The 14353-nt window shown below is 46.7% G+C and overlaps 2 protein-coding genes across 2 annotated transcripts in view; one reads left to right on the top strand and one right to left on the bottom strand.

Annotated features, from left to right (window-relative positions):
- The window catches only part of nme7 (NME/NM23 family member 7), a 1076771-nt gene that overhangs the window by 120806 nt on the left and 941612 nt on the right, over positions 1 to 14353 (bottom strand). The window lies entirely within an intron of this gene.
- Positions 4026 to 14353, top strand: part of LOC120053563 (ephrin type-B receptor 3) — a 49011-nt gene continuing 38683 nt past the window's right edge. Inside the window, exons 1-4 of the mRNA XM_039000694.1 lie at positions 4026 to 4269; positions 5128 to 5249; positions 5466 to 5512; positions 5779 to 5936. Coding sequence (XP_038856622.1) covers positions 4026 to 4269; positions 5128 to 5249; positions 5466 to 5512; positions 5779 to 5936 — 571 coding nt within the window. The remainder of the gene's footprint in view (positions 4270 to 5127; positions 5250 to 5465; positions 5513 to 5778; positions 5937 to 14353) is intronic.

Genomic DNA, 14353 nt, shown 5'->3' with positions numbered 1-14353 from the left:
TAATGGCATGGCCAACACCCCTGAACACACTAACAAGATATAGGAAAAAGAGAGTTTTGTTTTTGCTGATCAATGGAAATTATATGTGTTTAAATAACATTCTTAGATATTCCCAGAACGTTAGAAAAGTTTTCTTGTGGTTTTTAGGGAAAGTTTTCTTAACATTCTGAAAACTGGAATGTATGTTCTTAATATTCTAGGGTACAATTTAGAACAGGACTTTTAAATAGATCAGGAGGAAACCTTTAGCAAACACAGTACTGAAATTCCCGAAGATCATGTTTTCTAACGTTCCTTTGAACATATGGTTTGCAGAATGGTTTGTGCTAGCTGGTATCACACCATAGCGATCTGCACCACCGAGAGCCCTACAGTTTTTTCTATGCATCTGAAAAGATGCAGTCTGGCAAACTCTTTTGGATAGATGATGAGTTAAGTGGATGGGTAGTGTTTATTGAGTTTGCCTTGCTCTGTAGTGAAGTTGTTATACAGTTTTTGTAGTTTGGCCTGGTGTCTGTTGGCGTTAGGGACAGAGATATATGTTGGATTTTCCCTAGTTTTAGGCCGATAGCTGGGTCTGATGGTAGCTGGTTTTTTGCTATGGGGTCTTTACGTAAACTATTTTCTATAGACAGGCTCCGAGAGACCGGATTCTCCTTCTCCACAGTCGTGTGTTCCTTGTTTTCCCCTCCTATTCCTTCTGTTTCTCCTCAAGGCCTAAGGAAAGGAACGGGATGACCCACTGTTTGTGCTGGTGGTCCTTGCGCGATCCCCGGGCGCCCGTATCCCCCTTGTTGCCCAAAGGTCATATACCGGGGTCCACAGGGGTGACAGAGACCCTGTCACACCGTGCACCCCCGGAGGAGTGCAGGTTCAGGGGGGAGGATGAGGGGGGCAGATATCCTACCAGTGTGGGGGGGCCAAAGGTACAGGTTAGTGTGGAGGGCCCCAGCCCACCATGGTTACCGGTTAGTGTGGGGGCTCAGCCCACCATGGTTACAGGTTTCGTGTGGGGCTCAGCCACCATGGTTACAGGTTAGTGTGGGGCCCCCCACCATGTTACAGGTTAGTGTGGGGCCCACCCACCATGGTTACAGGTTGTGTGGGGGGCCCAGCCGACCATGGTTACAGGTTAGTGTGGGGCCCAGCCCACCATGGTTACAGGTAGTGTGGGGCCCATCTCACCATGGTTTACAGGTTATTGTGGGCCCAAGCCCACCATGGTTTACAGGTTATGTTGGTGGCTCAGCCCACCTTGATTACAGGTTATGTGCGGCTCAGCCCACATGGTTACAGGTTCGTGTGCGGCCCCACCCACCATGGTTACAGGTTAGTGTGCGGCTCCAGCCCCCTGGTTTACAGGTTAGTGGGGGCTCAGCCCACCATGGGTTACAGGTTAGTGTCCGGCCCAGCCCACCATGGTTACGTTAGCTGGTGGGGCCCGCCCACCATGGTTACAGGTTGTGTGGGCCGCAGCCCCAATGGTTTACAGGTTAGTGTGGAGGGCCCAGCCCACCATGGTTACAGGTTAGTGGGGGGGCCCAGCCCACCAGGTTACAGTTAGTGTGGGGCTCCAGCCCACTTGGTTTACAGGTTTAGTTTGGGGCCGCAAGACCCCATGGTTACGGTTAGTGTGTGGGCTCAGCCCACCTGGTTTAAAGGTTAGTGTGGGGCCCATCCCACCATGGTTCAGGTTTAGTGTGGGTCCCAGCCGACCATGGTTACAGTTAGTGTGGGGCTCAGCCCACCATGGTTTCCAGGTAGTGTGGGGCCCAGCCCACCCATGGTTTACAGGTTATGTGTGGGGCTCGGCCCACCAGTGGTTACAGAGTTAGTGGTGGGGGCTCAGCCAACCATGGTTCAGTTTAGTGTGCGGCTCAGCCCACCATGGTTACAGGTTAGTGTGGGGCTCAGCCCCACCATGGTTACAGGTTTAGTGTGGGGCTCAGCCCACCATGGTTACAGTTTAGTGTGTGGGCGCAGCACACCATGGTTAAGGTTAGTGTGGGGCTCAGCCCACCATGGTTACAGGTTTAGTGTGCGGCCCAGCCGACCATGGTTACAGTTAGTGTGGGGCCCGCCCACCATGGTTACAGGTTAGTGTGGGGGGCCTCAGCCAACTTTGGTTACGGTTAGTGTGCGGCTCAGCCCACCATGGTTACAGGTTAGTGGTGCGGCCCAAGCCCACCGGTTACAGGGTTAGTGGGCGCTCAGCCCACCATGGTTACAGTAGTGTTGGGCCCAGCCCACCCATGGTTTACAGTTAGTGTGCGGCCAAGTCCCCCACCATGGTTACAGGTTAGTGTGTATGGCTCAGCCCACCATGGTTACAGGTACTGTGGGCTCAGCCACCACTGGTTACAGGTTAGTGTCCGCCGCCCCCCATGGTTACAGGTTGTGTTGGGCCCACCCCCCATGGTTAGCCAGGTTTAGTGTGGCCCAGCCCACCATGGTTGCAGTTTATCGTGTGGAGGCCCAGCCCACCATGGTTACAGGTTCAGTGTGGGGGCCCAGCCCACCATGGGGGTTTGTTTTTTTTTTTAACAGGTTTATGTGGGGCTCAGCCACTAGGTACGTTAGTTTGGGGCCCAGACCACCATGGTTAACAGGTTAGTGTGTGGGGCTCAGCCACCATGTTAACGTAGTGTGGGCCCAGCCCACCAGGTTCAAGGTTAGTGTGGGGCCCAGCCGACCATGGTTACAGGTTAGTGTGTGGGGCTCAGCCCACCATGGTTTTACAGGTGTAGAAGTTAGTGTGTGGGGCCTCAGCCAACCATGGTTATAAGCAGGTTAGTGTGCGGCTCAGCCCCCATGGTTAAGTTGTGTGGGGCTCAGCCCACATGGTTCAGGTTATGTGGGGCTCAGCCCACCATGGTTCCAGGTAGTGTGTGGGTCTCAGCACACCATGTTACGGTTAGTGTGGGGCTCAGCCCACCATGGTTACAGGTTGTGTGGCGGCCCAGCCCACATGTTTACAGGTTAGTGTGGGGGCTTCAGCACCATGGTTATCAGGTTAGTGTGCGGCCCAGCCCCCATTGGTTAAGAGGTCCGGTGTGTGGGGCCCAGCCCACCATGGTTTACAGGTTAGTGTGGGGGCTCAGCCCACCATGGTTCCAGGTAGTGTCGTCCAGCCCACCATGGTTACAGGTTAGTGTGGGCTCATCCCCCATGGTTTACAGGTTAGTGTGGGGGGCCCAGCCACCATTGTGGAACCATTACTCCCCATTGTCTTGGCAGGAGGAGGCCCCTAGGCCCCTTAATCCTCAGGCTAGAGTGACCGGGATTTGCCCAGGGAGTATTGTCTGTGGGAGCGTTGGAGTTTTTCAGGAGTGATGGGTGCTGTTGGTAGGCTACTACATGGGGATGGGGTTTTTTGGCTTTTGAAGAAAGAGAGGGAGAGAGAGAGAAGGAGAGAAGAGAGAAGGAGAGAGGACAGAGAGGAGAGAGAGAGAGAGAAGAGAGGGAAGCGAGAGAGGAGAGGAGGGGGAGTTCTGTGTGGTGGGGTGACAAAGACAGAGGAAGAAAGGACTCCACGGAAAGGATCAAGTACCGAACTAGGGATTAGAAACCGTTTAACAAAAAGTATGGGAGGGATAGCTGGAGAAACAGAGTGTGTGTGGTGGGGGGGGGGGGGGGGGGGGGTGCCATGATACTAGGAAGGAATGGAAGGAAGAGGTGGATACCCGAGGACAGAGGTGGATACCAGGGAGGAGAAGAGTGTATACCATGAGGAGAAGATTTGATACCCGGGAGGAGAAGAGGTGGATACCGGAGGAGAGAGGTGGATACCTGGGAGTAGAAAAGGTGGATACCATAAAAAAAAAAAAAAAAAAAAAAAAAAAAAAAAAAAAAAAAAAAAAACCGAAGTAGAAGAGGTGGATACCAGGAGGAAAGAGGGTGGATACCCCTGGGAAAGAGTGGATACCGAGGAGAAGAGGTGGATACCAGGAGGAGAAGAGGTGGGTACCAGGAGGAGAAAGAGTGGATACGCAGGAGGAGAAAGTGGATACCAGGAGGAGAAGAGTATGGATACCCAGGAGGGAAGAGATGGATACCCGGAAGAGACGAGTGGATACCCAGAAGGAGAAGAGGTGGATACCCGGGAGGAGAAGAGGTGGATACCAGAAGGAGAAGAGGTGGATACCAGAAGGAGAAAGGTGGAATACCCGGAGGAGAAGAGGTCGATACAGAATGAGAAGAGGTGGATACCAGAAGGAGAAAGAGGTGGATACCCGGAGGAGAAGAAGGTGTATACCCAGGAGGAGAGAGGTGGATACCAGGAGGAGGAGAGTGATACCAGGAGGAGAAGAGGTGGATACCAGAAGAGAAGAGGTGGATACTAGGAGGAGATCATCATCAATCAAGTTATTTTATATAGGCCTTTCTACTATCACTACCAATGCTGTAACAGAAACCCAGCCTAAAACCCCAAACGCAAGCAATGAGGTGTAGAAGCACGGTGGCTAGGAAAACTCCCTAGAAAGGGCGAACCTAGGAAGAAACCTAAGAGAGGAACCAGGCTATGGGGGTGGCCAGTCCTCTCTGGCTGTGCCGGGTGGAGATTATAACAGATGGCCAAGGATGTTCAAAAGTTCATAAATGACAAGTACATGGTCAAATAATAATCACATGAATAATCTAAATGTCAGTATGGCTTTTCATAGCCAGATCATTAGAGATGCTCTCTGTCTAAGAACAGCAGGTCTGGACAGGTAGCGTCCGTACAGTCACTACCAGCAGGCAGAACCAGTTGAAACTGGAAGCAGCAGGCCAGGTGGACTGGGAACAGCAAGGAGTCATCAGCCGGTAGTCCTGAGGCATGGTCCTAGGTCAGGTCTTACAAGAGAGAGAGAAAGAAGCGAGAGGGAGAAAATTAGGAGAGCCAAGATTTTGCAAAATGTTCATATGACAGCATGGTCAATAATAATCAGAATAAATGTCAGTTGGCTTTTCATAACGATCATTAAAAAGAGGAGAGAAGAGGTGGATACCCGGAGGAGAAGAGGTGGATACCAGGGAGTAAGAGGTGGATACCAGAAGGGAGAAGAGGTGGATACTAGGAGGAGAAAGAGGTGGTACTAGTATGAATTTAACACCATTTTGTCTCCCTGTGCCCCGCTCTCACAGCTCCATCTTCTACCTACAGTTCCCCTGATGGGGGCCACAGCAAGCACCATGAGTCTCTCCTGGCTGCCCCTGAAAAAACCCACGGAATCATTCTGGATTATGAGATTAATTACCATGAGAAGGTAAAGGCAACACGTAAGTCATCACTTTCTTATATCCAATCCATATTTTCACAAGTCCTTATTTTTGCATAAATAATATACCCCTTCACCTCAACACAAACGTTCCGGCAAAAGCCTTTAATCGTTCCCTCTGTCTTTCTGTCTTTCTTTCCTTCCTTTGGTCCCCTCCCAATATCTCACATTGTCTTTTGTTCACCCCCCGACCTCCTTTATAAGTTGAAGTGTATCTACTGCTACCATAACCGAACCACAGGGGAGTTCATGTGGGATTGGCCTACCTGAGGAGAGAAACAAAGTCTCTCAGTGTAATCTCTATCTGTTTGTTGCCCTGTTTTAGTCGATGATTTAAAGCTCTCTTATGCCTACGTGCTGCATTCTCCGTCCTGTTTGGGAAGATTTGTTGACGCGGCAATGCGCCACACATGGGTTGTGGGGAAGGCATGAATACGGATGATAATGATGACTGAGGAAATGTAGTTTGTTTTTCTGATGTATTTCTAAACCGTTCCGTGGCGTTGGTTTTTGTCAGACCGGAGAATGCCATTGCCCACGACCATGCCGCTCAAAGGAGTTCTTGCCCGCATCGCGGGCTGAAGGCCGTCACGCCATACGTGGTCCAGGTCCGGGCCCGCACGGTGGCCGGTACGGTCGCTACAGCAGCCCCGCGACTTCAGCACCAACCTGCAAGTATGTTGACTTACTTTATTTATCCCCAGAGGGACATTGGGGTTTGTCACCATCATGGCTACAATGCATTTCAGAAAGTATTCAGACCCCTTGACTTTTTCTCCATTTTTGTTACGTTACAGCTTTTTCTAAATTGATTAAATTAACTTTTCCCCTCATCAATCTACAAATCAGTACACAAGTGAACATGCAAAAACAAGTTTTAGAATGTTTGCAAGTGTATAAAAAAAAAATATATTACTACAGTAATATATATATTCTCTCATCATTACTCAATGCCTAGGTTTTACCTCCAACGTACTCACATCCTACCTACCTTTGTCTGTACACTATCGCTTGAAGCTATGTTATCGTGCCCACAAACCCTGCTCCTTTTACTCTCTGTTCCGAACGTGCTAGACGCCAGTTCGTATAGGCATTTAGCCGTACCCTTATCCTACTTCTCCTCTGTTCTCTGGTGAGAGAGAGGTAATCCAGGTCCTGCAGTGCTAGCTCCACTCCCGCGTGCTCTCATTTGTGACTTTCTGTAACCGTAAAGACTGTTGGTTTCATGCATTTTAACATTAGAAGCTACTCCTAAGTTTGTTTTTACTCGCTGCTTTAGCACACTCTGCCACCCGATGTCCCTTTAGCCGTGTCTGAATCTGGCTTAGAAGACACCAAAACCCTGAAATTTCCAATCGCTAACTACACATTTTCCCAGATAAAACTGCCAAGGGGGCGGTGTTGCAATCTACTGCAAGATGCCTCAGAGTTCTGTATACTGTCCAAGTCTGTACCCAAACAATTCGAGCTTCTACTTCTAAAATCACCTTTCAGAAACAAGTCTCTCATCTGTTGCCGCTTGCTATAGACCTCCGCTCTGCCCCAGCTGATGCCTCGATACCATATGATATTGATTCCGCCCTCTATCTTCTGAGCGCGTGTTACTGGTGACCTAGAATGGGACATGCTTTAACACCCCGCCATCCTACAATCCAAGCTTTGATGCCCTCAATCTCCCACAAATTATCAATGAACCTACCTGTACACTCCAATCCGTAAACACGGCACCCTCATAGATTGTCATTCGAACTCCAAATACACCTCTGCTGTTTTTAATCAAGATCTCAACGTCATGCCTCTTGCCTGCATCCAATTAATGGGTTCTGCGACAAACGACCACACCCTCTCACTGTCAACACTCCCTAAACACTTCTGCGAGCAGGCCTTATCTTAATCGACCTGGCCCGGGTATCCTGGATGACATTGAACCTCATCCCGTCAGTAGATGATGCCTGGCTTATTCTTTAAAAGTGCCTTCCTCACCATCTTAAATAAGCATGCCCCCCTTCAAACGATTTTGAACTAGAATAGATAAGTCCTGGTTCACTCCAGAACTGTCTGCCTTTGACCAGCACAAAAACATCCTGTAGCGTTCTGTCATTAGCGATCGAATAGCCCCCGTTCTATCAACTTTCAGGACGTTAGGAACAATATACACAGCAGTTAGGAAAGCTAAGGCTAGCTTTTTCAACAGAAATTTGCATCCTGTAGTACTAACTCAAAAAGTCTGGGACACTGTAAAGGTCCATAGAGAATAGAGTACTCCTCCCAGCCTTGCCCACTGCTCTGTGGCTAGGAATCCTGTCACCACGATAAATCCCTATAATTGAGATTTCAATAGCATTTCTCTACGCTGGCCATGCTTTCCACCTGGCTACCCCTACCCGGTATGATTGCCCTGCACCCTCCACAGGCAACCGCCAAAGCCACACCATTTCTCCTTTACCCAATCCAGAGAGCTGATGTTTTGAAAGGAGGAAGCTGCAAAATCTGACCCACTACAAATCACCGGGCTAGACAATCTTGACCCTCTCTTTCTAAAATGATCTGCCGCAAATTGTTTGCAACCCTATCTACTGCCTGTTCAACCTTTTCTTTTCGATCGTCTGAGATTTCCAAAGATTGGAAAGCTGCCGCGTCATCCCCTCTTCAAAAGGGGGTGACACTCTAGACCCAAACTGCTACAGACCTATATCTATCCACCCTGTCTTCTAAGTTTTCGAAAGCCAAGTTTAACAACAGATTACCGACCATTTCGAATCCAAACCGTACCTTCTCCGCTATGCAATCTGGTTTCAGAGCGTCATGGTTGCATCTCAGCCACGCTCCGGTCCTAAACATATCTTACCCGCCACGATAGAAACACTACTGTGCGCCGTATTCATTGACCTGGCCAAGGCTTTTTGAACTCTGTCAATCACCACATCCCTCATCGGCAGACTCGACACCTTGGTTTTCTCTAATGATTGCCTCGCCTGGTCACCAACTAACTTCTCTGATCGAGTTGTGTGTCAAATCGAGAGGTCTGTTTGTCCGGACCTCTGGCAGTACTCTATGGGGTGCCACAGGGTTCATTCTTGTACCGACTCTCTTCTCTGTATACATCAATGATGTCGCTCTTTCTGCTGGTGGTCTCTGATCCACCTCTCTCCGCAGACGACACTCTCTGTATACTTCCTGGTCCCTTCTTTTGACACTGTGTTAACACCCTCCAGGCGAGCTTTCAAGGCCATACAACTCTCCTTCCGTGGCCTCCAACTGCTCTTAATACAAGTAAAAACTAAATGCATGCTCTTCACCGATCGCTGCCTGCACCTGCCCGCCTGTCCAACATCACTACTCTGGACGGCTCTGACTTAGATATGTGGACAACTACAAATACCTAGGTGTCTGGTTAGACTGTAACTCTCTTCCAGACTCACTCAACATCTCCAATCCAAAGTAAATCTAGTGAATTGGCTTTCTATTCCGCAACAAAGCATCCTTCACTCATGCGCCAAACATACCCTTGTAAACTGACCATCCTCCAATCCTCGCTTCGGTTGATGTCATTACAAAATATCCCCAAACCTACTCCATAAATTGGATGCCGTCTATCCAGTGCCATCCGTTTGTCACCAAGCCCCATATACTACCCACCACTGCGACCTGTACCTCTCGTTGGCTGGCCCTCGCTTCATTACTCAGTCGCCAACCCACTGGCCCAGGTCATCTACAAGACGCCTGCTAGTAAAGTCCCCCCTTATCTCAGCTCGCTGGGTCACCATAGCAGCACCTGCTACCTGTAGCACGCGCTCCATCATGTATATCTCTCTGGTCACCCCCAAACCCATTCTTCTTTGGCCGCCTCTCCTTCCAGGTCTCTGCTGTCCAATACTGGGAACGAACTACAAAATCTCTTGAAACTGGAAACACTTATCTCCCTCACTAGCTTTAAGCACCAGCTGTCAAGCAGCTCATAGATTACTGCACCTGTACTAGCCATCTATAATTTAGGCCCAAACAACTACCTCTTTACCTACTGTCTTTTTTATTATTTTGCTCCTTGCACCCCATTATTTCTATCTCTATTTGCACTTTCTTCCACTGCAACCAAACATTTCCAGTGTTTTTTACTTGCTATATGTAGTTACTTCGCCACCATGGCGCTTTTTTATATATTTTTTTTATTATATATATAGTTTGTTTGCCTCCCTCCCTTATCTCACCTCACTCTGCTTCCACATTGTATATATACTTATTTTTCACTGTTATTATTGACTGTAGGTTTTTGTTTTACTCCATGTGTAACTAGTGTTGTTGTATGTTGTCGAACTGCTTTGCTTATCTTGGCCAGGTCTCATTGTAAATGAGAACGTGTTCTCAATTTGCCTACCTGTGTAAATAGAAGGGGAGGGAAAAAAAAAAAAAAGAGTGGAGTTGTTATAGGCAGCAAAGGGGGACCAACTCCATATTAATGCCCATTATTGTGGATGAGATGTGTGCAGGTTTCACATACTTTTGGGAAAGTATTGCTCCATTATTTGACTATCTTTCAATGTAGATTAGAGCCAGTTTTGGCTAGAGTACTGAATCATGATCTAACATTCGAACTGCCAATGTACAATGGGAAACTGCCAGACAACCTTCCATGATGCAAAGTGATGACACAAAGGCATGCCTGTCATTAGATAAACCGTGGGGTTCTGGGATAAGGGAGGAGTGTTTTTCTAGGAGTTGAGGTAGGAGTGGTTTCTAGTATAAGGGTAGGAGTGGTTTCTAGGAGTAAGGGTAGGAATGTTTCTGGGAGTAGAGGTAAGGAATGGTTTTCTAGGAGTAAGGGTATGAATGTTTCTAGAGTAGAGGTAAGGAATGGTTTTCTATTAGTAGAGGTAGGGAATGGTTTCTAGGAGTAGAGGTAGAATGGTTTCTATGAGTAGAAAGGTGGGAATGAATTGGTTCTAGGAGTACAGGGTAGGAATGTTTCTAGGATAGTAGGATGGTCGATAGGGTAGATGGTTTCTAGTAGTAAGGGTAGAGTGGTTTCTAGGAGTAGAGGGTAGGAATGGTTTCTAGTGTATAGGGTTAGGAGTGGTTTCTAGGTTAAGGGTCAGGATGGTTTTCTCTAGGAGAGGTAGTGGTTTCTGGAGTAAGGGTCAGGTTAAGTAGGTGTGTTTCTAGAGTAAGGGTAGGATGGTTTCTTCTAGGAGTAGGTGTAGGAATGTTTTCTAGGAGTAGAGGTACGGAGTGGTTTCTTACTAGGAGTAAGGTAAGGAATGGGTTTCTATGTATGTTAGAGTGTCAGATGTAGTTTAGGATAGGTATGGGTTCTAGGAGTAAGGGTAGGATGGTCTAGGAGTAGAGTTAGGAATGGGTTTCTAGGTAGAGGGTAGGAAGTGGTTTCTAGGAGTAAGTAGAGATGGTTTTCTAGTGAGTAACGGGTAGGAATGGTTTCTAGTAGTAAGGGTAGGAGCGTTTCTAGAGTCGAGTAGCAGGAGATTTTCTAGTAGGGTAGGAATGGTTTCTTAGGAGGTAAGAGGTATGATGGGATTTTCTAGGAGTAGAGGTAGGATGGTTTCTAGGAGTAAGGGTAGGATGGTTTCTAGGAGTAGTAGAGTAGGAAGAGTAGGAATGGTTTCATAGTAAGGGATGGTGGTTTCTCAGGAGTAGAGGTAGGAATGGTTTCTAGGGGTGAGGTAGGCAGGGTAGGTAATGAGTTTCTGAGTAAGGTAGGAATGGTTTCTGATAGGGTAAGGAGTGGTTTCTAGGAAGTAGGGTAGGAGTGTTTCTAGAGTAGAGGTAGGAAGGTTTTCTTCTTAGGAGTAAGGTCGGAATGGTTTCTATGAGTAAGGAGGAAATGGTTGCTAGGAGTAGAGGTTATGGATGGTTTCTAGGATAGGTAGGATGGTTTCTAGGATAACGGGTAGGTTTCAGCTAACGGTAGTGGTTCTAGTAGTAAGGGTAGGAATGTGTTTCTAGAGTAGAGGTAGAATGGTTTCTAGGAGTAAGGGAGGAATGGGTTTCTAGTAGTTAAGGGTAGGAATGGTTCTCTAGGAGAGTAAGGAGTAGGAATGTTTCTAGAGTAAGGGTAGGAATGTGTTCTAGAGTATAGGGAGGACGTGGTTTCTAGGAGTAAGGGTTAGAATGGTTTTCTAGTAGTAAAGGGTAGAATGGTTTCTAGGGAGAGGGGGTGTAGAGGGTAGGATGGTATTCTAGCTTATAGAGTGTTAGGGTAAGGGTAGGAGTGTTCTAGGAGTAATGGTAGGAGTGGTTTGGAGTAGGGTAGTGTTTCTAGAGTGAAGGTGAAGAGTTTTAGCTATGTTTCTAGGAGTAAGGTTAGAATGTTTCTAGGAGTATAGGTAGGAATGGTGATTTCTAGGAGTAAGGGTAGAATGGTTTCTAGTAGTAGTGTAGGAGTGGTTTCTTTTTCTAGGAGTAAGGGTAGGATGGATTCTAGTATAGCAAGGGTAGGAAGGTTTTTTAGAGGTAAGGGTAGGACTGGTTTCTAGAGTCAGTAATGGTTTAGGTAGAGGTAGAATTTCTAGAGTAAGAGTAGGATGGTTTCTAGGTAGGTATGAGGTAGGAGTAGGTTTAGAGGAGGGTATGGTCGGTTTCTTAGATAGTAGGTAGGAGTGGTTTTCTAGGAGGTAAGGGTGGATGTGTTCTAGGAGTAAGGGTAGGAGTGGTTTTCTAGGAGTAAGGGTAATGCACTGGTTTTTAGAGACGAGGTATGGAGTGGTTTTCTTAGGAGTAAGGTAGGAGTTTGGAGTAGTGATGTTCTAGCAGTAAGGGTAGGAATGGTTTTCTAGAAGTAAGGGGTGAGGAATTTTCTAGGAGAGGTAGAGGTTCTAGGAACGAAGAAATGAAAAAAAAAATAAGGATAAAAAAAGAGTAGGGTTTCTAGGTAGAGAGGTATATGGTTTTCTAGGAGTAAGGGTAGGAATTGATTTTCTAGGAGTAAGGTAGGTGGTTTTCTAGTAGTAAGGTAGGAAGGGTTTTCTAGGAGTAGAGTGCGTAGGAGTAAGTAGGGTTTTCTAGGAGTGACTGGGTAGGACATGGTTCTAGTAGTAAGGGGTATGAATGGTTTCTTAGAGTAAGGGTAGGAATGATTTTATAGATTCAGGGTATGGAATGGTTTCTAGTAGTAAGGTAGGAATGGTTTTCTAAGAGTAAGGGTAATATATTATTCTAGGAGTAGGAGGTAAGGATGTTTCTAGGGTAAGTGGTAAGGAATGGTCTATGAGTAAAGGTAGGTTGTTCTAGGAGTAAGGTAGGATCGGTTTCTGAGGTAGGTGCTAGGAGAAGGTAGATTGGTTTCTAGGAGTAGAGGTAGGAATGATTTCTAGCTGGAGTAGAGGTATATTTCGGATATGGGTAGCTTCTAGGAGTAACGGGTAGGAATGGTTTTCTAGTAGTAAGGGTAGGAATGGTTTCTAGCGTAAGGTAGAGTGGTGTTCTAGGAGTAAGGGTGGAATGGTTCTAGGAGTAAGGGTACGAGTGGTTTCTGAGGAGTAGTGGAGAATGGTTCCTAGGAGTAAGGGTAGAGTGGTTTCTAGAGTAAGGGTAGGAATGGTTTTCTAGTATAGGGTAGGAGTGGTTTCTAGGAGTAAGGGAGGATGAGTGGTTTTTCTAGAGTAAGGTATGAATGGTTTCTAGGAGAGTAGGTAGGAGTGGTTTCTGAGTAAAGGGGTAGGAATGGTTTTCTATAGTAAGGTTAAGGAGTGGTTTTCTAGGGTAGGGTAGGAGTGGTTTCTATAGTAGGGTATGATGGTTTCTAGAGTAGGGTAGGAATTGTTTCTTCTAGGATAGGTAGAGTGGTTTACTGGAGTAGAAGTCGGAGTGGTTTTCTCAGAGAGTAAGGGTAGGAATGTTTCTAGTAGTAAGGGTGGAGTGGTTTCTAGTAGTAAGGTAGGAATGATTTCTAGGAGTAGAGGTAGGAATGTTTCTCTAGGTAGGTCTGGAGGTTTTAGGACAGTGCGGTAGAATTTTCTAGGATAGAAGGTGGAATGGTTTTCTAGGAGTAGGGTAGGTAATGGTTTAGGAGTAGGGTAGGAAGTGGTTTTCTAGAGTAGAGTCAGGAATGTTTCTATAGGTAGGAGGTAGAATGGTTTCTAGGATATAGTGGTAGTGAATGGTTTCGTAGGTAAGGAGTAGAATGGTTTTCTAGGAGTAAGTAGATTTTTCAGGTAGGGAGGTGTTCTTCATAGGGTAAGGGAGGATGATTTTCTAGGAGTAGAGTGTAGGAATGTTTCTTAGAGTAAGAGGTAGGATGTTTCTATGAGTAGAGGTAGGAATGGTTCCTAGGAGTAGAGGTAGGAATGGTTTCTAGGAGTAAGGGTATGATGGTTTTCTATAGTAAGTAAGGATAATGGTTCTAGGAGAAAGGGTAGGAGTGGGGTTTCTAGTAGTAAGGTAGGATGGTTTTTCTATGAGTAGAGGTAGGAATGGTTTCTAGGAGTAACGGTAGGAATGGTTTTCTAGTATAAGGGTAGATGGTTTCTTTCTAGGAGTAGAGTAGAGTGGGTTTCAGTGAGTAGGGTAGGATGTGTTTCTAGGGTAGAGTAGGAATGATTTCTAGGATAGGGTAGGAACTGGTTTCTAGTAGTACGGGTCGGGAATGGTTTCTAGCTAGTAAGGTAGGAATGGTTTTCTAGGAGTAGAGGTAGGAGTGGTTTTCTAGGAGTAAGGTAGAGTGGTTTCTAGAGTAGAGGTATGAGTGGGATTTTCTAGGAGTACGAGTAGGAGTGTTTCTAGGAGTAGAGGTAGGATCTGTTCTAGGAGTAAGGGTAAGGAATTGTTTCTGAGTAGAGGTAGAGTGATTTCTAGGAGTAAGGGTAGGATGGTTTCTGTATAGGGTATGAGTGGTTTTCTAGGAGTAAGGGTAGGAATGGTTTCGAGTAGTAGGTAGGAATGGTTTCTAGTAGTAGGGTAGGAATGGTTTCTAGGAGTAGATGGTAGGAATGGTTTTTTAGGAGTAGAGTAGGAGATGGTTCTAGGAGTAGAGGTAGTAATGTTTCTAGGAGTAGAGGTGGAGTGTGTTCAGGGAGTAAGAGTAGGAATGGTTTTCTAGGAGTAGAGTATAGGAATGGTTTCTAGGAGTAAGGTAGGATATT

This window comes from Salvelinus namaycush, chromosome 9 (assembly GCF_016432855.1).
Source record: "Salvelinus namaycush isolate Seneca chromosome 9, SaNama_1.0, whole genome shotgun sequence".
In the NCBI taxonomy this organism is placed as follows: Eukaryota; Metazoa; Chordata; class Actinopteri; order Salmoniformes; family Salmonidae; genus Salvelinus; species Salvelinus namaycush.
Note: the sequence above shows the minus strand (reverse complement) of the source record. Positions and strands in the feature narration are given on the sequence as shown.